At 43.6% G+C, this 23531-nt stretch overlaps 1 protein-coding gene across 2 annotated transcripts in view; it reads left to right on the top strand.

Moving 5' to 3' along the window:
* The window catches only part of SEC14L2 (SEC14 like lipid binding 2), a 30190-nt gene that overhangs the window by 5068 nt on the left and 1591 nt on the right, over window positions 1-23531 (top strand). Inside the window, exons 2-11 of one of the 2 annotated variants that reach the window (XM_087705567.1) lie at window positions 6032-6107; window positions 6635-6678; window positions 10101-10160; window positions 11740-11928; window positions 13143-13238; window positions 14962-15022; window positions 15124-15207; window positions 17082-17188; window positions 18747-18886; window positions 21457-21626. In XM_087705567.1, the coding sequence (XP_087561693.1) occupies window positions 6667-6678; window positions 10101-10160; window positions 11740-11928; window positions 13143-13238; window positions 14962-15022; window positions 15124-15207; window positions 17082-17188; window positions 18747-18886; window positions 21457-21626 (919 nt within the window). In that variant the 5' untranslated portion in view covers window positions 6032-6107; window positions 6635-6666. The remainder of the gene's footprint in view (window positions 1-6031; window positions 6108-6634; window positions 6679-10100; window positions 10161-11739; window positions 11929-13142; window positions 13239-14961; window positions 15023-15123; window positions 15208-17081; window positions 17189-18746; window positions 18887-21456; window positions 21627-23531) is intronic. The other variant, XM_087705568.1, reaches the window with a different exon arrangement.

Below are 23531 nucleotides of genomic sequence, written 5' to 3'. Positions count from 1 at the left end.
AATAGAATAAGAATTTAAGAATTTTTAAGAATTATTTCAGAATTATTTAAGAATTTAGAATAGAATAGAATAGAATAGAATGAAGAAGAACAGAATAGAATAATAATTTAGAATAGAATAAGAATTTGGAATAGAGTAGAACAGAACAGAATAGAATAAGAATTTAAGAATTATTTCAGAATCATTTAAGAATTATTTCAGAATTATTTCAGAATTTAGAATAGAATAGAATGAAGAACAGAATAGAATAAGAATTTGGAATACAGAATAGAATAGAATAGAATGAGAATTTAAGAATTATTTAAGAATTTAGAATAGAATAGTTTAAGTTTAAGTTTATTTATAGGCCGCCCAATCCCGAAGAATGAAGAACAGAAGAGAATAACAATTTGGAATAGAGTAGAATAGAATAAAATAGAGTAGAATAGAATAAGAATTTAAGAATTATTTAAGAATCATTTAAGAATTATTTAAGAATTATTTAAGAATTATTTCAGAATTTAGAATAGAATAGAATGAAGAACAGAATAGAATAAGAATTTGGAATAGAGTATAGAATAGAATAGAATGAGAATTTAAGAATTATTTAAGAATTTAGAATAGAATAGAATAGAATAGAATAGTTTAAGTTTATTTATAGGCCGCCCAATCCCGAAGAATGAAGAACAGAAGAGAATAACAATTTGGAATAGAGTAGAATAGAATAAAATAGAGTAGAATAGAATAAGAATTTAAGAATTATTTAAGAATGTAGATTAGATTAGAATAGAATAGAATAGAACAGAACAGAATAGAACAGGAATAGAGCTGGAAGGGGCCTTGGAGGTCTTCTAGTCCAGCCCCCTGCTCAAGCAGAAGAACCTATACCATTTTAGATAGCTGTAAGTTGAGAACGGCCTGTACAGGTGTATCACCCTCCATTTGGTCCCAGGTACCTGCCCTTCAGGAATTGGCATCCCTGCCCAGGGAATGCGGTTCCCCGGGCAACAGGCCAGAGAAAGTGAGCTCTCCTGGGACTTGAAAACCACACCTCCCCACAAGTAGTATTAGCCTGTGTGATTTAGGTTCCCTGATCTGGCAATATACCTTCAAAGAGTTGTAAGTCAAGGACTAGAAGAGAATAGAGCTGGAAGGGACCTTGGAGGTCTTCTAGTCCAGCCCCCTGCTGAAGCAGGAGAACCTATACAATCTCAGACAAGGGACTGTCCAGTCCCTTCTTAAACTTCCACAACTTCTGGTGGCAAGCTGTTCCACTGGTTAATTGTTCTCACTATTAGGAAGTTTCTCCCTTAATTCCAGGGTGCTTCTCTCTTTGATTAGTTTCCTTCCATTACTACTACTACTACTACTACTACTACTACTACTACTACTACTACTACTACTACTACTACTACTTCTTCTTCTTCTTCTTCTTCTTCTTCTTCTTCTTCTTCTTCTTCTTCTTCTTCTTCTATCATCATCATCATTATTATTATTATAATACAATTGTATCACAGCGGCCAGTTGTTTTGCCGGATTTGGCATTGGTTACTAGTCGGGCCCCACCCAGGGGCCTAGGATTTTGTAACATATTTTCATAATATGCGTGCAGATCCAAGCCGTGCGGCTTTTTGCATTTGACTGATGGTGATTTTGTCAATTTTCAACTGTTTTAAATGTAATTCCAGTGCTTTTGGAATAGCACCCAGTGTGCCAATTACCACTGGAATTATCACTGCTGGTTTGTGCCATAATCGTTGAATTTCGATTTTTAAGTCCTGGTATCTTGCGATTTTTTCATGTTCCTTCTCAGCGACCCTGCTATCACCTGGTATTGCGATGTCTATGATTGTGACCTTATTTTTCTCAACCAGTGTGATGTCTGGTGTATTATGCGCCAGTATTTTGTCTGTTTGTATATGGAAATCCCACAATAAAGATAGATAGATAGATAGATAGATAGATAGATAGATAGATAGATAGATAGATAGATAGATAGATAGATAGATGGATGATAGATAGATGATAGATGATAGATGATAGATAGATAGATGATAGATAGATAGATAGATAGATAGATAGATAGATAGATAGATAGATAGATAGATGATAGATAGAGATAGATGATAGATAGATAGATAGATAGATAGATAGATGATATAGATAGATAGATAGATAAATAGATAGATAGATAGATAGATAGATAGATAGATAGATAGATGATAGATAGATAGAGATAGATAGATAGATAGATAGATAGATAGATATAGATGATAGATAGATGATAGATATAGATAGATAAATGGATGGATGGATGGATGATAGATAGAGATAGATAATAGATGATAGATGATAGATGATAGATGATAGATGATAGATGATAGATGATAGATAGATAGATAGATGATATAGATAGATAGATAGATAGATAGATAGATAGATAGAGATGGTAGATAGATAAATAGGTAGGTAGGTAGCCAGACAGGCAGACAGACAGACAGACAGATAGAGATGGTAGATAGATAGATAGGTAGATAGATATAGATATATAGATATATAGATATATAGATAAAGATATAGATATATATTAAAAATGCATTCTTTTATTTCCCCTATTTTATGCATGGCTTCTAGAAGGAAAAGAGACGTCCAGGTATAACTTTCTCGTTTGCCTGACTCCACGAGCAAGGCAGAAATGTGGATTACATTCTTCGTGTTTGTGTCAAGAATTTAATCCAGGTTATTGACCCCTTTTCCATTCAACCTTTTCTGATTAGAAAGGACGATTCTGGGCTGTTGCAACCTTTGTCCCCTTCAGAGTCCTTTGCAAAACGATTTCTGCTGAGTTGGTTCAGTTTTTTTTCTGCCTGCGTCTCTCCCTTTCCAACAGCTCTTCTTAACCAGCAGGGAATTCGCTGCATTTCAGGTTTGCACGATTTATTAAATGTATTGGATATTTCACCAAGAACGCCAAAGGATAGTCGGATAAATCCCCTCTTCAAAATTTTTCCAGCTCGGAGAGGTAGCTGAGTTTCAAAAAAAAAAAAACCCTGTAAGGCTTTGCTTTGCAAAAAAACAACAACATGTTTTCAAAATTAAAAAGTGTATTTAAAGAAAAAAGCTACTTCTTTTTAGGAATATAGAGTAACAGAGTTGGAAGGGACTTTCGAGGTCTTCTAGTCCAACTCCCTGCTTAAGCAGGAAAACCCTACACCACTTCAGACGAATGGTTATCCAACATCTTCTTTAAAACTTCCAGTGTTGGAGCATTCACAAGTTCTGGAGGCAGGGAGTTCCACTGATTAATTGTTCTCACTCTTAGGAAATTTCTCTTTAGTTCTTGGTTGAATCTCTCCTTGGTCAGTTTCCATCCATTCTTCCTTGTCTGGCCTTCAAAGGTGCTTTGGAAAATAGCTTGACCCCCCCCTCCTCTCTGTGGCAGCCCCTCAAATATTGGAAGACTGCTATCCTGTCTCCCCTGGTCCTTCTCTTCACTAGACCAGCCATGCCCAGTTCCTGCAACCGTTCATCGTAGGTTTGAGTCTCCAGGCCTTTGATCATCTTAGATAGATTCAGATTAACAGAGTTGGAAGGGACGTTGGAGGTCATCTAGTCCAACCCCCCACCCAAGCAGGAGACCCTACAACATTTCTGACAGATGACAGTCCAGTCTCTTCTTGAAAGCCTCCAGGGATGAAGCTCCCACAACTTCTGCTCCATGGGTTGATTGTTCTCACCGTCAAGAAATTCCTCCTTATTTCCAGGTTGAATCTCTCTTTGATCAGTTTCCATCCTATTCCTTGTCTGGCCTTCAGGTGCTTTGGAGAATAGCTTGACTCCTTTCCTCCTCTCCGTGGCAGCCCCTCAAATATTGGAAGACTGCTCTCCTGTCTCTCCTGGTCCTTCTCTTCCCTAGACTAACCATGCCCAGTTCCTGCAACCGTTCATCGTGTGTTTTAATCCTGGTTGCTCTTCTCTGCACTCTTTCTAGAGTCTCCACATCTTTTCTACCACGTGGCGACCAAAACTGGTTGCCGCATTCCACGCGTGGCTTAACCAAGGCCTTGTAAAGTGATACTAAGACTTCACGGTGTTAATTGGTGCTTCCAAACCGTTTCTCTTGACCTGATTGTTGTTTTTTTTTAATTGGCAACCAATTTGTTCCTGCTGGCATTCAGACACGCCCTTCTTAATGTGTAATGCGTTCGTAATAAGCGGGCACTAGAAGAGATGTGGGAGAGTGGTAATAACGTCGCGGTGTAATCACGTTTGCCTCCATCCAGAAGATTCTGACCCTGTAAAAGATTTGCTATGATAAGATGAAGCCAAGAGGGAATGAACTGGAATAACCTCGCCTGAATGGGAGGTGTTTTCCATAGCAACCGGGGGTGTGATTAAATCGGATCAAGTGTATTTTGATAGCCCGGGTCACTCCCATGGCACAATCCCTGGGCTGCATTCACACGTGCGGCTTCAATTCACGAAGGAGGGGTTCGCCCATGCTTATATTTCTTCACGACTCCAGCGTCCAATAGCAATAGCAATAGCAGTTAGACTTATATACCGCTTCATAGGGCTTTCAGCCCTCTCTAAGCGGTTTTACAGAGTCAGCATATCACCCCCACAGTCTGGGTCCTCATTTCATCCACCTCGGAAGGATGGAAGGCTGAGTCAACCCTGAGCTGGTGAGATTTGAACAGCCGAACTGCAGAACTGCAGTCAGCTGAAGTAGCCTGCAGTGCTGCATTTAACCACTGCGCCACCTCGGCTCCAGTAGGCCACTGGTTTGGGTAGCAAAAGTGAGTAACCACAAGACGGTGAGTTCTACTCCCGTCTTAGGCAAGACAGTGGGTGACTCTGGACAATCAGCGGGCGATAGCAATAGCACCTAGATTTATATACCGCTTCGCAGTGCTTTCCAGCCCTCTCTTAAGTGGTTTACAGAGTCAGCCTCTTGCCCCCCAACAATCTGGGTCCCCGTTTTACAGAAGGCTAGAAGGGTGAGTCAACCTTGAGGCGGTCAGGATTGAACTCCTGGCAGTCGGCAGAGTTAGCTTGCAATACTGCATTCTAGCCACTGGGAGGGAGAGAGGGAGGGCAATAGCAACAGACTTATATACCGCTTCGCAGTGCTTCGCAGCCCTCTCTTAAGTGGTTTACAGAGTCAGCATATTCCCCCCCCAAGAATCTGGCTCCTCGTTTTACCGACCTCGGGGGGATAAAAGGCTGAGTCAAACTTGAGACGGTTGAGAATTGAACTGCTGGCAGCTGGCAGAGTTAATCTGCAATATTGCATTCTAACCAAGGCTCCCGGGAGTTCAAGTCCCTCCATTTGGAAAATATGCCTTTCGCTTCCCAACTTCCCAGTTTCTGGCCCTTTTCTTTAACTTTCCCTCCACTGTGATTTATAAACGAAAGATACGCCTTCGAAGGAAGGGAGGGAAGCCAGGTAAATCTAACCACTGTTTTACTCTCACTGATTTCCATGAAAACTTTCCCTGGCTTGAGCAAGAAGCGAGAGGTTGCAATGCGAATGTAAATTTGAATTTGAATTTGAATTTGTGTTTATTTGTATGCCGCCCTTTTCCCTGGGGGGACTCAGGGCGGCTCACAATCAAAAAGGAAGGGGGAAACAGACTTTTACAAATAGACGGTACATAATTAAAACGCAACATTCATACCATTCGGGCGGGACACAATCTTTAGCCCCAGGCCTGACGGGATAGCCAGATTCTAAGAGCTGTGCGGAAGGTCTGGAGGGTGGTGAGGGTACGAAGCTCCATGGGGAGATTGTTCCATTGGGTCGGGGCTACCACCGAGAAGGCTCTCCTCCGCGTGGTGGCCAGTCGGCATTGGCCAGCGGATGGAACTCGGAGGAGGCCTAAACGATGGGATCTAATGGGTCGCGCGGAGGTGATCGGCAGTAGGCGGTCTCTCAAGTACCCAGATCCACTACCATGAAGGGCTTTATAGGTGGCAAGTAGCACCTTGAAGCGTATCCGGAGATCGACAGGTAGCCACACACTCATTTCCCCCTCTCCCTTTTCTACAGTTCCGTGAAAATATTCAAGATATCTTACCAGATCTCCCGGAACAGGATGACTACTACCTGTTGAAATGGCTCCGAGGTAAGAAACACATTTGCAGCGTGTTTGTAGGAAAGGGGTTGTATTTTCCGTGCCCGGAGAGTAGCTTCTATAAGGTTACCCTGTGTCGGCTGAGGTGAGGAACAATGGAAACGGAATTAAATTCCGTTTTATATTCAGGTATTCATATTTAATCTGAATCCATATTTAATATTCAGATATTCAAGATGTTCCTATTCCTAATAGGGACGCGGTGGCTCAGTGCCTAAGGCGCTGAGCTTGTCGATCAGAAAGGTCGGCAGTTCGGTGGTTCGAATCCCCAGCGCCGCATAACCGAGTGAGCTCCCGTGACTTGTCCCAGCTTCTGCCAACCGAGCAGTTCGAAAGCACGTAAAAAAAAATGCTCTTGGGTGTGGATTCAAAACGAGCTGTTGTCCTCGATCGATGGAAGAACCCTCCCTACTCAAAGGGGGTGTGTGAACTCTCACAACAATGGCTGCGTCAAAGGATTCCCACCCAGGATGGCCCAGGGCGATATTTTATTCCTAACCACCGTGCTCTTCTTTCAGCCAGGTGTTTCGATCTGGAGAAGTCGGAAGCCATGGTCAGGAAGGTAAGAAACGAATTGCTTGGCTTAGTTTCGCATACACATGGGACAGTGGTGGGATCAGGGGTGAAATCCAGCAGGTTCTGGCAGGTTCCGGAGAACCGGTAGCGGAAATTTTGAGTAGTTCGGAGAACCGGCAAATACCACCTCTGGCTGGCCCCAGAGTGGGGAGGGAATGGAGATTTTGCAGTATCCTTCCCCTGCCACTCCCACCAAGCCATATTCAACCTGTTCCTATTCCTAATAGGGACGCGGTGACTCAGTGCCTAAGACGCTGAGCTTGTCGATCAGAAAGGTCGGCAGTTCGGCAGTTCGAATCCCTAGTACGGGTGCTTGAGCAGGGGGTTGGACTAGATGACCTCCAAGGTCCCTTCCAACTTTGTTACTGTTTATGTAGACTATCCTTTTTTGGTCCATGCATGCCAGTCTCCAAAAACCAAGAAAGATAGACTGGGATTCTTCGGAAGCCTGTATTAAAAATCTTCCTTGTTCCTCACTTTAGCTAGAAATCTTGTCAAAGTCCTTGCACTGTAAAATATCCTGTCTGAGAACTCCAAGGGAGGTGCTGTCTTACCTCTCTTCCTCCCACTCAAATTATCTAAACTTTGGCTGAATGCAGCCCCTCCCTTCTGGGAATCCAGACTTCATTCCACGCCACATCGCAATACATTGAACTATGAACTAAGCAAGCAGGTTGGCATCGCCTCCTGCGTTAGAATTATCCTCTAACCAAGCTTAAGGTCAACTCGCAAAGCACTTCCATGTCTGCTATCGAGTTGACATTGGAGGAAAGGGGGGAGAGAATTCCGCACATACCTTCGATTACTACAGCAGGTTTGTGAGGCGTACAATTTTACAGCCTTCTGCAGCACCTCGTTGGCGAATGTGATTTATGACACAGACTGAGGGGAGAAACGGAGGTAACGTTCAGCCATAATTTAACTGAGGTCAGATCCGACTCTCCACGGGCAGTGCCGAGATGTTGTTCCTAATAAATGACTAGATTTCTTTCGAAACTTGGCTCGAGGCTCGTCAGTTAATTAGGGCGTTAGGGCGTCTTTCGGAAACCCGACACTTAGGACGTTTGCAACACGAGTCGAGTTGCTAACTAGTCTGCAAGTGACTTGACGTGGTGTCGGCTCTTCCTGGTTTGCCTTGGCACCTCAGAGGCATCCTGCCATCAAAAGCTGGGAAGGAAGGATGAACGGGGGAAGAAACAGGGAAGGATGGAAGGTCAAGAAAGCTTTGTGTGTACGTGATAGGAAATCAGGAGACGGGGAATGACAAGTGATAAGAACCAGAGCAGCTGGTCTTGTTGGCCAGGCACCCTGAAAGATATAGGGATTAACCCAGAGGTGGGTTCCTACCAGTTCGCACCTATTCGGTAGAACCGGTTCGTCAAATCTACCGAACCGGTTAGAAGAGGTTCCACCAGTGGACTCGGAAAGCAGGCCACACCTACAGAAGAGGTTCCAAATTTTTTTGAAACCCACCACTGGCAAGGATCTTGTAACTTGACAGCTTTAAGACTTGCGTGCTTCAATGCCAGAGTTCCTGAGCCAACGTGACTAGAGGAGGAATTCTGGGAGTTGAAGTCCACAAGTCTTAAAGCTGTCAACTTTGAACACCCCTGGGTTTTTTTCCCCCTAAAGGGTTAGGGGTGCAAGGATCTTGTAACTTGACAGCTTTAAGACTTGCATGCTTCAATGCCAGAGTTTCTGAATAGCTACTTGGACCAACCTAAGTACTAATTCATAATTTCATATCCGGTCACATGGGCGGCAAGCCACTCCTATCCAGTCACATGGGTGGCAAGCCACTCCCACAAAGAAGGCCACACCCACAGAGTAGGTTCCAACAATTTTTGAAACCCACCACTGGATTAACCTCAATAGCAATAGCGGTTAGACTTCTATACCGCTTCATAGGGCTTTCAGCCCTCTCTAAGCGGTTTACAGAGTCAGCATATCGCCCCCAACAACAATCCGGGTCCTCATTTTACCCACCTCAGAAGGATGGAAGGCTGAGTCAACCTTGAGCTGGTGAGATTTGAACCGCCGAACTGCAGAACTGCAGTCAGCTGAAGTAGCCTGCAGTGCTGCACTCTAACCACTGCGCCACCTCGGCTCTCTAAACATCTCAGAGTTCTCAAAACATATTAAGAGCTCCAGTTGGATGGAAACAGACTGGTTATAGGCCAGGCCTACACCGTGTTAGAGTTTGTTGCAGAAAAATGAAATCCAGAAAGCACCCACAAATGACTGATTCAGCTGGATTCATTAACTTCTTTATATACGTAATAACAGATGAATAAATGTACAATACCAATAGTAGATTCTTTCGACGTGGTAGAAGTGACAAGCCGAACACAAGCAGGAGAGAACCGTTAGTTTCGTTTCAGAGTTCAGCGCAGGCAGAGTAGCTTCAGTTTCGATTCCCGGCACCGATTCAGATCTGTTTAAGCTCCCATTGGCTGACGATGTTACCATGTCTCTCCCAGTCATGAATATTCTAACACCCCTCGTTTTTCTATTTAGTGAGCACGGGAAATTTCAAAGCTGGCTTGACTTTACCGCAACCAGTATCCTTAGTAAAAGAAATTTAGTTTCTCAGAAGGGGAGAGGGCTGCCCCTGAAAAGTGTTCGGAGACTACAATTAGTCCAGAATGCAGCCGCGCGAGCGATACTGGGTGTACCAAGGTACACCCACACTACACCTATTCTCCGCGAGCTGCACTGGCTTCCTATTGGTCTCCGAGCATGATTCAAGGTGCTGGTTGTCACCTTTAAAGCCCTACATGGCCTAGGACCCGGATATCTACGAGACCGTCTTCTGCCGTACACCTCCCTAAGACTGATAAGATCGCACAGGATGGGCCTTCTCCAGGTGCCGTCAGCTGGACAATGTCGGCTGGCGACGCCTCGGAGCAGGGCCTTCTCTGTTGCTGCTCCGGCCCTATGGAATGAGCTACCCCCAGAGATACGGACCCTACCCACTCTCATGGCCTTCCGAAAAGCTATCAAAACCTGGCTATTCCGGCAGGCCTGGGGCTGTTGACCTCTTGATTGAGGTCCAGCCCCACTTAGATTGGGTGCATGTTGTGTTTCTTTTAATCTGCTGTGTTTTATTTGCTTTTAATCTTTTCTCTATTATTTTTATTTCTGTAAGCTGCCCGGAATCCTCCGGGATTGGGCGGCCTATAAATTTAATAAATAGAAATAGAATAGAATAGATCACATGACTCCCCCCGGGTTACTGCCACCGTCATAAATATGACCCAGTTGCCAAGCGTCCAAATTTCCATCCTGTGGCCAGGAAGATGCTGCAATGGTGATGTGGAAAATAGTTATCAGTCACTTTTTTTCCTGTTATAACTCACACATTCATTCTCACCGTTTTGCTTGTTCTCTCTTGTTTCCTGGGAACAGCATGCTCAGGTGCGCAAGTATATGGATTCTGACCACATTAAGGAATGGAAAGCCCCAGAGGTGAGTCTCTCAGGTCCTCCCGAGAATGGTATGCTCTCTCTCCCCCATCTCTCTCGGCTTCCGTGGTGTGCCATGCTGGTCGCCTCAAAGAGTGTGTGTGATGACCTGGGGGCACGGCATAGAGATAACCGTGGGCAGCTGGCAGTTCAAACCACGCCTTTATTTTGCCACATTTCCCCAAATGCTCCCACGTTCCTGGCAAGTCCCAGAGCAAAGTGATCTCTCTCTCACACACACACATACACACCCCTCAAGCAGCCTCTGGCTGCAAATAAACCAGCCCAACACTGTGAGCACCAGAGGTGGGTTCCTACTAGTTCGCAACTATTCGGTAGAACCGGTTCGTCAAATCTACCGAACCGGTTAGAAGAGGTTCCACCAGTGGACCCGGAAAGCAGGCCACACCTACAGAAGAGGTTCCAAACATTTTTTGAAACCCACCACTGGTCCTTGGATATGATTATTTCTACACTATCATGCTCATATTTATAAAACTCAGTGCCTCTGTGGAAGGTAAGGATGACTACTGCGTTTGTGGCGCAATCAGAACATGGCGTGTGTGGTTTTAACGCAAACCAAAGATGCCTTTTGAAAAACAAGTTGACATCCTATTCTTATGCACGCCAGGGCTGTGTGGGAGGTGATTTAAGGTGGTTCTGACAAGTGTCGTCGGCATCTTCATATCCGGTCACATGGGCGGCAAGCCACTCCCATCTGGTCACATGGGCAGCAAGCCCACAAAGGAGGCCACACCCACAGAGTAGGTTCGAACAATTTTTGAAACCCACCACTGGCACTAGAGTTGCAAAGCAAGAAATCCAGAAAGAATGCAAGGAATCCAGGAAAGTTCAAACATCAACACTCCAGGAATTTAGCCTTTGTTCCTGACAAATACCCCTCTCTGCAGCGTCTCCTTAAGGCTCAGTCCCCAGGTGTGCCTTGTGAAAAGGGGCGGGATGCTTTCCTCGCGAGTAGTCGGATCAGACTGTGCTGTTCTCGCCTTCTCTCCACTCTCCGTGCTCTCGGATCAGGAAGGGGTGGTCCTTGCTCCTTGCCTGAGCTCTGTCTCTCGTGTTCACTGCTTAGCCTCTCTTGGGCATCCTGCCCCACTTCCTCCCTGCCTACAAGCCCTCCCAATCCTGAAAGGCCCTGGTGTGCCTTGTGAAGAGGGGCAGGGTGCTCTCGTCCCGAGTAGTCGGGTCAGTCTGCGCTGTTCTCGTCTTCTTTCCACTCTCCATGCTATCGGATCAGGAAGGGGTGGTTCTTGCTTATCACCTGAGCTCTGTCTCTCATGTTCACTGCTTAGCCTCTCTTGGTCATCCTGCCCTCTTTCCTTCCTGCCTACAAGCCCTCCCCATCCTGAAAGGCCCTGGCCTGGCTGAGCCTGCTCCTCCCCATTTTCCTCCCAAGCCGAAGAAGCCGCCGCCTTGATCTCCATCTACTCCCATTCCCGCTCGTCTTCCTCCACCGATTCAGGCTCCGACAGGGGCTATGAGTCAGATGCCTTTCGGCGTTGTTTGGCTAGGTCCATCCCTTGGAGACTGCCCCGTCTCACCTGGCCATCTGCTTCTCGTCGCAGGTTATCCGGAAGTACATGGCTGGAGGCACCTGTGGCTTTGACCGGGAGGGCTGCCCGGTTCGCTACGAGATCATCGGGACCTTGGATCCTAAAGGGTTGCTCTTCTCCGCTTCGAAACAGGACCTGCTCAGAAATAAATTTCAGGATTGCGAGTTTATGCGGGAGATATGCGACCAACAGACCATGAAGGTAAGAGGCCACATTTTTCGGAGTATAAGACGCACTGGAGTATAAGATGCACCAAGGTTTTGAAGAGGCAAATTAAATTTTTTTTTTGCAAACCTTGCGAAAACAGGCCTGTTTTTTTTTTCAAAAAAGGGCATGGATAGCCTTTAGGAGGCTTATAGAGTGCTCCTGGAGGCTGGCGGGCAAAATTGAGCAAAAAAACTGGCCTGTTTTTCGCTAATTTCTGCCTTCCCCAGCCCCCAGGAGCTCTCTGAAAGCCTCCTAAAATCTCTGCAAGGGACTAGGGGAGACATGATAGCAGTGTTCCGATATCTCAGGGGCTGCCCCAAAGAAGAGGGAGTCAAGCTATTCTCCAAAGCACCTGAAGTCAGGAGAAGAAGCGATGGATGGAAACTAAGCAGGGAGAGAAGCAACTTAGAACTAAGGAGGAATTTCCTGACAGTTAGAACAATTAATATAGCAATAGCAATAGCAGTTAGACTTATATACCGCTTCATAGGGCTTTCAGCCCTCTCTAAGCGGTTTACAGAGTCAGCATATCGCCCCCACAGTCTGGGTCCTCATTTCACCCACCTCGGAAGGATGGAAGGCTGAGTCAACCCTGAGCCGGTGAGATTTGAACAGCCGAACTGCAGAACTGCAGTCAGCTGAAGTAGCCTGCAGTGCTGCATTTAACCACTGCGCCACCTCGGCTCAGTGGAACAACTTGTGTTGTTGAGAAGTTGTGGGTGCTCCATCAATGGAGGCTTTTGAGAAGAGGCTGGGCAGTATTAAGATAACTGATAACAGATAACTGATTCACCTGGATTCATTAACTTATTTACATACATAATAGCAGAGGAATAAATGTACAATACCAACAGCTGGTTCACAGGCAGAGAACAGTTTCGCTCCAGTTCAGAGTTGCAGACAGACAGGTTTCAGTTTCGATTCTCAGCACAGACTCGGATCTGTTTACGCTCCCATTGGCTGACTTAGTTGCTATGCCCATTCACTGGCTGACCTTATTAACCATGTCTCTCCCAGTCATGAATATTCTAACAGATAGCCACTTGTCTTGAGCAGGGGGTTGGACTAGAAGACCTCCGAGGTGCCTTCCAACGGTGTTATTCTTTTCAAAGCTTCAGGGATAAACATGTGACTGCTGCTATTTCTGTTTAATGTTTTTTTTAATTTTTTTCTCCTCTCTCTCTCTCTCTTCCCCCCTTTTTCTTAAGCTGGGGACAAAAATTGAGACTATCATAATGATTTATGATTTTGAAGGACTTGGCTTGAAGCATCTTTGGAAACCATCTGTTGAGATTTACATAGAGGTGAGGCAGACAAAGAGGTTTCATTTCTTGCATGGAGAATTCCTACTGATGAACAACCTAGAGTAGTATTTTTCAACATTGGCCCAGGGGTGGGTTCCTGCCAGTTCTAACCTCTTCTATAGAAGAGGTTCCACAAATCTATAGTGCCGTTTAGAACCGGTTCCAGCTTCCTCCCCCTGCCTGTCCGCCCATCATCAAGATGAAGAGCGAGAGGAGGAATTCTGGGAGTTGAAGTCCACAAGTCTTAAAGCTGTCAACTTTGAACACCCCTGGGGTTTTTTTTTCTAAAGGGTTAGGGGTGCAAGGGTCTTGTAACTTGACAACTTTAAGACTTGCACACTTCGATGCCAGAGTTCCTGAACCAACATGACTGGAGGAGGAATTCTGGGAGTTGAAGTCCACAAGTCTTAAAGCTGTCAACTTTGAACACCCCTGGGGTTTTTTTTCTAAAGGGTTAAGGGTGCAAGGGTCTTGTAACTCGACAGCTTTAAGAGTTGCGTGCTTCAATTGCCAGAGTTTCTGAGCCAACATTCTGGTTGCTAAGCAAGAGCGTTGTTAAGTGAGTTTCACCACATTTTACAAGTTGGCCATGCCCACCCAGTCACATGACTGCCAAGCCACTCCCACCCAGTCACATGGCTGGCAATCCACTCCCACCCGGTCACATGGCCGGCAAGCCACTCCTATAAAGCAGGCCACACCTATAGAAGAGGTTCTAAAAAAAATTGAAACCCTCCACTGTATACAAGTTGAAGTCCATATATCTTAAAACCTACTGTCTGAGGAATTCTGGGGGTTCCAGTCCACATATCTTAAACAGGGGTAAAATGCTCTTCTACTGGTTTGCTTCGTGCGCGCAGGCATGCTTTGTGCGCCAAATGCATGCTCCATGCGCAGGCGCACTGCAAGCACTAAGAAGCCTTTTCTGAGGCTGCAGTGGTAAGTAGAGGGGAGCAAACACTTGTGCCGCACAATTTAGATTAGCTAGAAAACAGGATTTCCTGCTTTCTAGCGAATATAAGTCACGTGGCACAGCTGATTGTTGCACAGCTGATTGTTGAAATTTTAAAAAAACTTTTGTTAGCATTTATTTTCTTAGTATTGGTTTGCCAATAGTAAAAAAAATGCTTTTAAAAAGTAAAAAAACCCTGATTTCTAGTGAATATAAGCATTTATATAATATAAGCATTTATAGCAGTGTTTCTCAACCTTGGCGACTTTAAGTCCTGTGGACTTCAACTCCCAGAATTCCCCAGCCAGCTGCTGGCTGGGGGATTCTGGGAGTTGAAGTCCACAGGACTTAAAAGTCACCAAGGTTGAGAAACACTGATTTATAGGCATACTATAACATATAGCATTTTTTTACTACCGGTTCGGGCGAATATGTAGCATTATTCACCTGAACCAGTAGTAAAAAAACCAGCCCAACCAGTTTGGGATGATTTGGGTACCAGGCCAAACTGGTTACATTTCACCCCTGATCTTCAAACAGGGCATCTCAACTTTGGCAACTCTTAAGATGTGTGGACTTCAACTCCCACAATTCCTCAGTCAGCCACGCTGGAATTCTGGGAGGCTGAAGTCTGCATATCTTAAAACATTCCGTCTGCGGAATTCTGGGAGTCGAAGTCCACATCGCTTCAAGGGGTAGCAATACTGCTTTATACCCTGAAGGTCTCAATCCGGTATCAATTCCAATTTCATTCTTTCTCAACCCTTCCAGCTTCTTGGCATGTTCGAAGACAACTTTCCCGAGTGCCTTAAACATTTATTTGTCATTAAAGGTGAGCCTCAATCCTTCCCTCTTGGAACACGCCACTTTCTTTGCAATGTCGTTTTATCTCGTGACGTAATCCCTCCTTTGTTTCTCCTGCCCATCATACAGCGCCAAAATTGTTCCCCGTAGCTTACAACCTGGTGAAGCACATTCTGAGTGAAGATACCCGGAGGAAGTTAATTATCCTGGGAGGTGGGTTCCATCGATTATTATTATTATTATTATACAATTGTATCACAGCGGCCAGTTGTTTCGCCGGATTTGGCATTGGTTACTAGTCGGGCCCCACCCAGGGGCCTAGGACGTCGTAACGTATTTTCGTAATATGCGTGCAGATCCAAGCAGTGCGGCTTTTTGCATTTGACTGATGGTGATTTTGTCAATTTTTAACTGTTTTAAATGTCATTCCAGTGCTTTTGGAATAGCACCCAGTGTGCCAATTACCACTGGAATTACCACTGCTGGTTTGTGCCATAGTCGTAGAATTTCGATTTTTAAGTTCTGGTATTTTGCGATTTTTTCATGTTCCTTCTCGGCGACCCTGCTATCACCTGGTATTGCGATGTCTATGATTGTGACCTTATTTTTCTCAACCAGTGTGATGTCTGGTGTATTATGCGCCAGTATTTTGTCCGTTTGTATGCGAAAATCCCACAAGATCTTGACCATCTGATTTTCGGTGACTTTTTCAGGCTGATGTTCCCACCAGTTTGTTGCTGTTTTAATATTATAATTTTTGCACAAATTCCAGTGGATCATTTGTGCTACTGAATTGTGCCGCAATTTGTAAACAGTCTGCGCGATTTTTTTACAGCAGCTGAGTATGTGATCAATAGTTTCATCAGCTTCTTTGCAAAGTCTGCATTTGGCATCATCAGAGGATTTTTCGATTTTGGCCTTAATGGCATTTGTGTGGATAGCTTGTTCTTGCGCAGCCAGGATTAGTGACTCTGTTTCTTTCTTTAATGTACCTGTTGTTAACCATAACCAAGTTTGTTCACTGTCCACTTTATCTTTTATTTTTTCCAGAAATTGGCCATGCAGTGCTTTGTTCTGCCAACTCTCCATTCTTGATTTTATCACATCTTTTCTGTATTCTTGTTTCGTCTGTTGGGCCTTCAGTAGTTTTTTGTTCTTTACTTGGATTAATAGATCTTCTTGACTTTCTTTTAAATAATCAGCCAGTGCATGTTTTTCTTCTTCAACTGTTTGCTTCACTTGTAATAATCCTCTGCCACCTGATTTTCGGGGCAGGTAAAGTCTATCAGTATCACCACGTGGATGTAAACTGTAGTGCATTGTCATTAGTTTCCTAATTGTTGTTGTTGTTATTATTATTGCACTTTGCTCATTTAATTTACTGTTTCTAACACACCGTGACAGTTGCACTTTTTTCCATTTTTTATAGTTGGTCTGTATTAAAACATATTCGGCTTTAATTTTTTACGTTATATTATAACAATGTAGGACCTAGTAGGTTGGCAGAAGCTGGGGCAAGTCACGGGAGCTCACTCCATTACGTGATGCTAGGGATTCCAACCGCCAAATTGCTGACCTTTCTGATCGACAAGCTCTGCGTTTTAGCCACTGAGACACCTAGCAGTTCAAAAGCACATAAGAAATGCAAGTAGAGAAATAGGAACCACCTTTGGTGGGAAGGGAACAGCGTTCCGTGTGCCTTCGGTGTTGAGTCATGCCGGCCACATGACCACGGAGACGTCTTCGGACAGCGCTGGCTTTTCGGCTTTGAAACGGAGATGAGCAGCGCCCCCTAGAGTCGGGAACGACTAGCACATAGGTGCGAGGGGAACCTTTATTTTTACCTAGTATGTCATTTCTGTCTAAAACAATGCTCTAAACATGAATATTTAAAACTGAGTTAGTTCAGCTAAGATTACCATTGTCCCTTTATGCATTTCCAAACCTCTCTGCTTGCATTTTTTTTTTTTTATGTTTTGGTCCTTTGTTACGATTTTGGAAGTGTTCAAAATGTTTTGGAGCTCCCAGAAACCCAAACCAAGAACTGCATGGCAAAGAGCATCCTTTGTTACTTTTTTCCCCTCTAGCAAATTGGAAGGAAGACCTACACAAATATATTGACCCCGCGGAGATCCCCGTGATCTATGGGGGGACCCTCACGGACCCCGATGGAAACCCCAAATGCGAATCCAAGGTAGGGAATATCTATCGGCCACTTAAAACCAGAAACGTTTGCAAAATTAGCCACTGGCGGTTGGGAAAGGTGGCTGCTAAAAGTCACGATTCACAGAACGAATGGACGGACGGACGGACGGATGGACGGACGGATGGACGAATGACAAACTTATAGTGATAGCAAACTTTTGGCACGTGTGCCAGAAGTGGCATACAGAGCCATCTCTTTGGGCAGGCGAGCTGTTGCCCGTTGCTCTTCCCAGTTCCAGTGTGCCAGCCAGCTGGTCTTCATGCGCGCAGAAGTACAGGAAACCGGAAGAGCATTTTTTTTTTTTACTACAGGTTCTCTGGAAACGTAGGGGTGGGGTGGGATCTGTTTTTACCAAAAACAAGGTGTGGAGGGGGTCCGTTTTTGCTCCCAGCAGTCTGCTAGGCCAAAAATGGGGGGTGAGGGGGGGGCTGAGAAAGAAAGAAAGATAGAAAGAAAGAGAGAGAGAGAAAGGAGAAATAAAAAATAAAGAAAGAGAGAGAGAAAGGAGAAAGAAAGAAAGAAAGAAAGAAAGAAAGAAAGAAAGAAAGAAAGAAAGAAGAAAGATAGAAAGAAAAGAGAGAGAGGAAGAAGAAAGAAAGAAAGATAGAAAGTAAGTAAGGGGAAAAGATAGAAAGAAAGAAAGAGAGAGAAAGGAGAAAGAAAAAATTAAAGAAAGAGAGAGAGAGAAAGGAGAAAGAAAAAATTAAAGAAAGAGAGAGAGAGAGAAAGGACAAAGAAAGTAAGAAAGAAAGAAAAAAAGAAAGGAGAAAGATAGAAAGAAAAGAGAGAGAGAAAAGAGAAAGAAAGAAAGGGAGAAAGAAAAAAAGAAGAGAGAAAGGAGAAAGAAAGATAGAAAGAAAGAAACAAAGAGAGAGAGAGAGAAGGGAAAAAGAAAAAAATAAAGAAAGAGAGAGAGTGAGAGAAAGGAGAAAGAAGGAAAGAAAGAAAGAAAGAAAGAAAGGAGAAAGAGAGAAAGAAAGAAAGAGAGAAAGGAGAAAGAAAGAAAGAAAGAAAGAAAGAAAGAAAGAAGAAAGATAGAAAGAAAGGAGAAAGATAGAAAGAAAAAGATTGAGGAGAAAGAAAGAAAGAAAGAAAGGGAGGGATGGAGGGAGGGAAAAAGGAGAGGAAGGAAGAACTAGAAACCTGGCACTAGACGCAGCTTCAGAGGATAATACAGGGCTGGAAGGGACCTGGAGGTCATCTAGTCCAACCCTGCTCCAGCAGGACATTGTGAGTTTCTGTCTTTTGATCCCCCAGTTACGTGGCTACATAGCCACGCCCACCCAGTCATATGACCACCACCAAGCCACACCCACCAAGCCACGCCCATAGAACCGGTAGTAGATTTCACCACTGGAGGAACGTCAGGAAAACGATCGGATATAGGCCAATGTTTGTCAGCGTTGGCGAATTATAAAATGGGTGGACTTCAACTCCCAGAATGCCTGGCTGGGGAATTCTGGGCATTGAGGTCTTGGCAATACGGAGATACGTTTTCTTTTGGGGGTTCCTGTTTTCTGTTTCACAGCTGGGTTCTGTGTTCTAGATCTGTTTCGGCGGCGACGTCCCCCCCAAATACTATGTGCGAAATCAGCTGAAGCAACAGTACGAACGGTCGGTAATGGTGAACCGGGGCTCATCCCAGCAGCTGGAATACGAGATCCTTTTTCCGGGCTGCGTCTTGAGGTAGGTCAAGGGGGGACCTCGGCAGCATGGGAAGAAGAAGGAGGAGGGTGAGGGGCCTTCAAAGCATTTGGTGAGATGGACAGGCTGGTCTTCTTGCACCTTAGCTTCTTACCTTTCGCACCTGCCTGGTAGGCTGGCAGAGAAGGGGCAGGTCGGGGGCACCCAGGGAACTCCAGGCCCGGCCAAGTTCGGAAGATAAATTCTCTTTTTTCTCCAGACTATTTGTATTTTGGGGACGCGACGGCTCAGTGGCTAAGACGCTGAGCTTGCCGATCAGAAAAGTCGGCAGTTTGGCGGTTCGAATCCCCAGCGCCGCGTAACGGAGTGAGCTCCCGTTCCTTGTCCCAGCTTCTGCTAACCGAGCAGTTCGAGAGCACGTAAAAAATGCAGGTAGAAAAATAGGGACCACCTTTGGTGGGAAGGTAACGGCGTCATGCCGGCCACATGACCAGGGAGACGTCTTCGGATAGCGCTGGCTCTTCGGCTTTGAAAGGGAGATGAGCACCGCCCCCTAGAGTCGGGAAAGATTAGCACATATGTGTGAATCTTTACCTATACCGTATTTGTATTTTATTAAAATACAAAACTCCCAAATTCTTTTTAACACAAACAAAATACAAAACAAGCATTAAAAAAGAACCAGTAACACATTATCACCTATTAGGGTGTGTTGATAACCAATTATTCCCACGAAGGAATACCGATGAATATATTACAACGATATTAGTTTCACACCCCTTGCGAAACAAATTTTAAACTGCGAATTCTATTTGCAGATTATTCACCTGTCCGCTAGCTACTGTAGGAATGACAAAATAGGTAACAGGTAGGAGAATAAATAAATAATAAAGCAAGATTGAAATTTCAAAATCCTCTGTTCAGAAATTGGCACAGGTAATCCTCGACTTACGACTTATGAAATGGTATAGGGTGTCCTGCTTGAGCAGGGGGCTGGAGTAGAAGACCTCCATGGTCCCTTCCAGCTCTATTCTATTCTATTCTATTCTCCTTCCGAGGTGGTGCAGTGGTTAAATGCAGCACTGCAGGCTACTGCTAGATCAGCAGTTCAGCGGTTCAAATCTCACCGGCTCAGGGTTGACTCAGCCTTCCATCCTTCCGAGGTGGGTAAAATGAGGACCCAGATTGTTGGGGGCAATATGCTGACTCTCTGTAAACCGCTTAGAGAGGCCTGAAAGGCCTATGAAGCGGTATATAAGTCTACTGCTATTGCTATTGCTATTCCTTCTTTCCTTCTTTCCTTCTTTCTATTCTATTTGTTCTTCTTTTCTTCGTCCTATTCAATTCTATTCTATTCTATTCTATTCTCCTTCCTTCTTTCCTTATTCCTTATTCCTATTCTATTTCTATTTCTATTCTATTCTTTTCCATTCCCTATTCTATTCTATTCTCTTTCCTTCTTTCTATTCTATTTCTATTCTTTTCTTTTCTTCACCCTATTCAATTCTATTCTATTCTATTCTCCTTTCTTCTTCCCTTATTCCTATTCTATTTCTATTTCTATTCTATTCTTTTCTATTCCCTATTCTATTCTATTCTATTCTATCCTATTCTCCTTCCTTCATTCTATATTCCTATTCTATTTCTATTCTATTTCTATTCTTTTCCCTATTATATTCCCCTTCCTTCTTTCCTTATTCCTATTCTATTTCTATTCTATTTCTATTCTATTCTACTTTATTCTATTGTATTCTTCTTCCTTCTTTCCTTATTCCTATTCTATTCTATTCTATTGTTTTCTTTTCTATTCCCTATTCTATTCTGTTCAATTCTATTCTATTCTTTTCCATTCCCCTTCCTATTCTATTCTATTCTATCCTATTCTCCTTCCTTCTTTCCTTATTCCTATTCCTATTCTATTCTTTTCTTTTCCCTATTCTATTCTATTCTCCTTCCTTCTTTCCTTATTCCTATTCTATTTTTATACTATACTATTCTATTCTTTTCTATTCCCTATTCTATTCTATTCTCCTTCCTTCTTTCCTTATTCCTATTCCTATTCTATTCTTTTCTTTTCCCTATTCTATTCTATTCTCCTTCCTTCTTTCCTTATTCCTATTCCTATTCTATTCTTTTCTTTTCCCTATTCTATTCTCCTTCCTTCTTTCCTTATTCCTATTCTATTTTTATACTATTCTATTCTATTCTATTCTTTTCTATTCCCTATTCTATTCTATTCTCCTTCCTTCTTTCCTTATTCCTATTCCTATTCTATTCTTTTCTTTTCCCTATTCTATTCTCCTTCCTTCTTTCCTTATTCCTATTCCTATTCTATTCTTTTCTTTTCCCTATTCTATTCTCCTTCCTTCTTTCCTTATTCCTATTCTATTTTTATACTATTCTATTCTTTTCTATTCCCTATTCTATTCTATTCTGTTCAATTCAATTCTATTCTAGCACAGCACAGCACAACACAGATCAGAATAACAGAGTTGGAAGGGACCTTGGAGGTCTTCTAGTCCAACCCCCTGCTCAGGCAGGAAACCCTACACCACTTCAGACGAACGGTTGTCCAATCTCTTCTTCTCTTTGTCTTCCGCTGCGAATTCCAGATGGCAGTTCATGTCCGACGGGGCCGATATAGGCTTTGGCGTCTACCAGAAGACCAAGGTGGGGTCCCGCCAGCATGCCGGGGAGATGGCCGAGGTGTACCCCAACCAGCGCTACAACGCACACCTGGTCCCTGAAGACGGCAGCCTCACCTGCCCAGACGCCGGGATCTGTGAGTAGCCTCTGGCCACGCCTGCCGCTTTCCCTCCCCTTGCACAATTCATACAGGGAGTCCTCGACTTAACAACGGTTCATTTAGTGACGGTTCAAAGTTACAGCCGCACTGGAAAAAAAAGGGAGACTTACATTGCATCAACAGAGGGATAGAATCAAGATCACGTGAAGGGTTAATACCACTTTATAAGGCCTTGGTAAGGCCACACGTGGAATACGGCATTCAGTTTTGGTCGCCACGATGTAGAAAAGATGTGGAGACTCTGGAAAGAGTGCAGAGAAGAGCAAGAAAGAGGATTAGGGGACTGGAGGATAAAACATAGGAAGAACAATTGCAGATATATCTAGTTTAATGAAAAGAAGGACCAGGGGAGACAGGATAGCAGTCTTCCGATATCTCAGGGGCTGCCCCAAAGAAGAGGGAGTCAAGCTATTCTCCAAAGCACCTGAGGGCAGGACAAGAAGCAATGGGTGGAAACTAATGAAGGAGAGAAGCAACTTAGAACGGAGGAGAAATTTCCTGACAGTGAGAACAATTAATCAGTGGAACTCCCTGCCTGCAGAGTTTGTGAATGCTCCAACACTGGAAGTCTTTAAGAAGATGTTGGATAGCCATTTGTCTGAAACGGTGTAGGGTTTCCTGCCTAGGCAAGGGGTTGGACTAGAAGACCTCCAAGGTCCCTTCCAACTCTGCTATTGTATTGTATTGTATTGATGTAGAAAAGATGTGGAGACTCTAGAAAGAGTGCAGAGAGGAGCAACAAAGATAATTAGGGGACTGGAGGTTAAAGCATATGAAGAACGGTTGCAGGAACTGGGTATGTCTAGTTTAATGAAAAGAAGGGACTAAGGGAGACATGATAGCAGTCTTCCAATATCTCAGGGGCTGCCCCAAAGAAGAGGAGATCAAGCCATTCTCCAAGGCAGGACAAGAAGCAATGGGTGGAAACTAATGAAAGAGAAGCAACTTAGAACTGAGGAGAAATTTCTTAACATTGAGAATAATGAAATCAGTGGAACAGAAGTTGCCTCCAGAAGTTGTGAATGCCCCAACACTGGGAGTTTTTAAGAAGAGGTTGGATAACCATTTCTCTGTAATGGTGTAGGGTTTCCTGCCTAGACGGGGTTGGACTAGAAGACCTCCAAGGTCTCTTCCTACTCTGTTGTTCTGTTCTATATTCTATTTTATTCTATTCCTATTCTATATTCTCTTCTATATTCTCTTCTCTTCTATTCCTTTTCTATTCTATATTCTCTTCTATATCCTCATCTTCTCTTCCTATTCTATTCTATATTCTCTTCTCTTGTCTTCTATTCCTCTTCTATTCTATATTCTCCTATATTTCTTCTCTTTTCTTCTTCTCTTCCTATTCTATATTCTCTTCTATATTCTCTTCTCTTCCATTCCTCTTCTATTCTATATTCTCTTCTCTTCTATTCCTATTCTCTTCTATATTCTCTTTTCTTCTCCTCTTCCTATTCTATTCTATATTCTCTTTTCTTCTCTTCTATTCCTATTCTATTCTATATTCTCTTCTCTTCTATTCCTATTCTATTTTCTCTTCTCTTCTATTCCTATTCTATTCTATATTCTCTTCTCTTCTCTTCCTATTCTCTTCTATATTCACTTCTCTTCTCTTCCTATTCTCTTCTATGTTCTCTTCTCTTCCTATTCTCTTCTATATTCTCTTTTCTTCTCCTCTTCCTATTCTCTTCTATATTCTCTTCTCTTCCATTCCTCTTCTATTCTATATTCTCTTCTCTTCTATTCCTATTCTCTTCTATATTCTCTTTTCTTCTCCTCTTCCTATTCTATTCTATATTCTCTTTTCTTCTCTTCTATTCCTATTCTATTCTATATTCTCTTCTATTCTATTCCTATTCTATTTTCTCTTCTCTTCTA

Source organism: Thamnophis sirtalis, unplaced genomic scaffold (assembly GCF_051295495.1).
Source record: "Thamnophis sirtalis isolate CommonGarterSnake01/CBP01778 unplaced genomic scaffold, rThaSir2_p1.2 scaffold_2, whole genome shotgun sequence".
NCBI lineage: Eukaryota > Metazoa > Chordata > Lepidosauria > Squamata > Natricidae > Thamnophis > Thamnophis sirtalis.
This window is presented reverse-complemented; position numbering and strand designations above follow the sequence as displayed.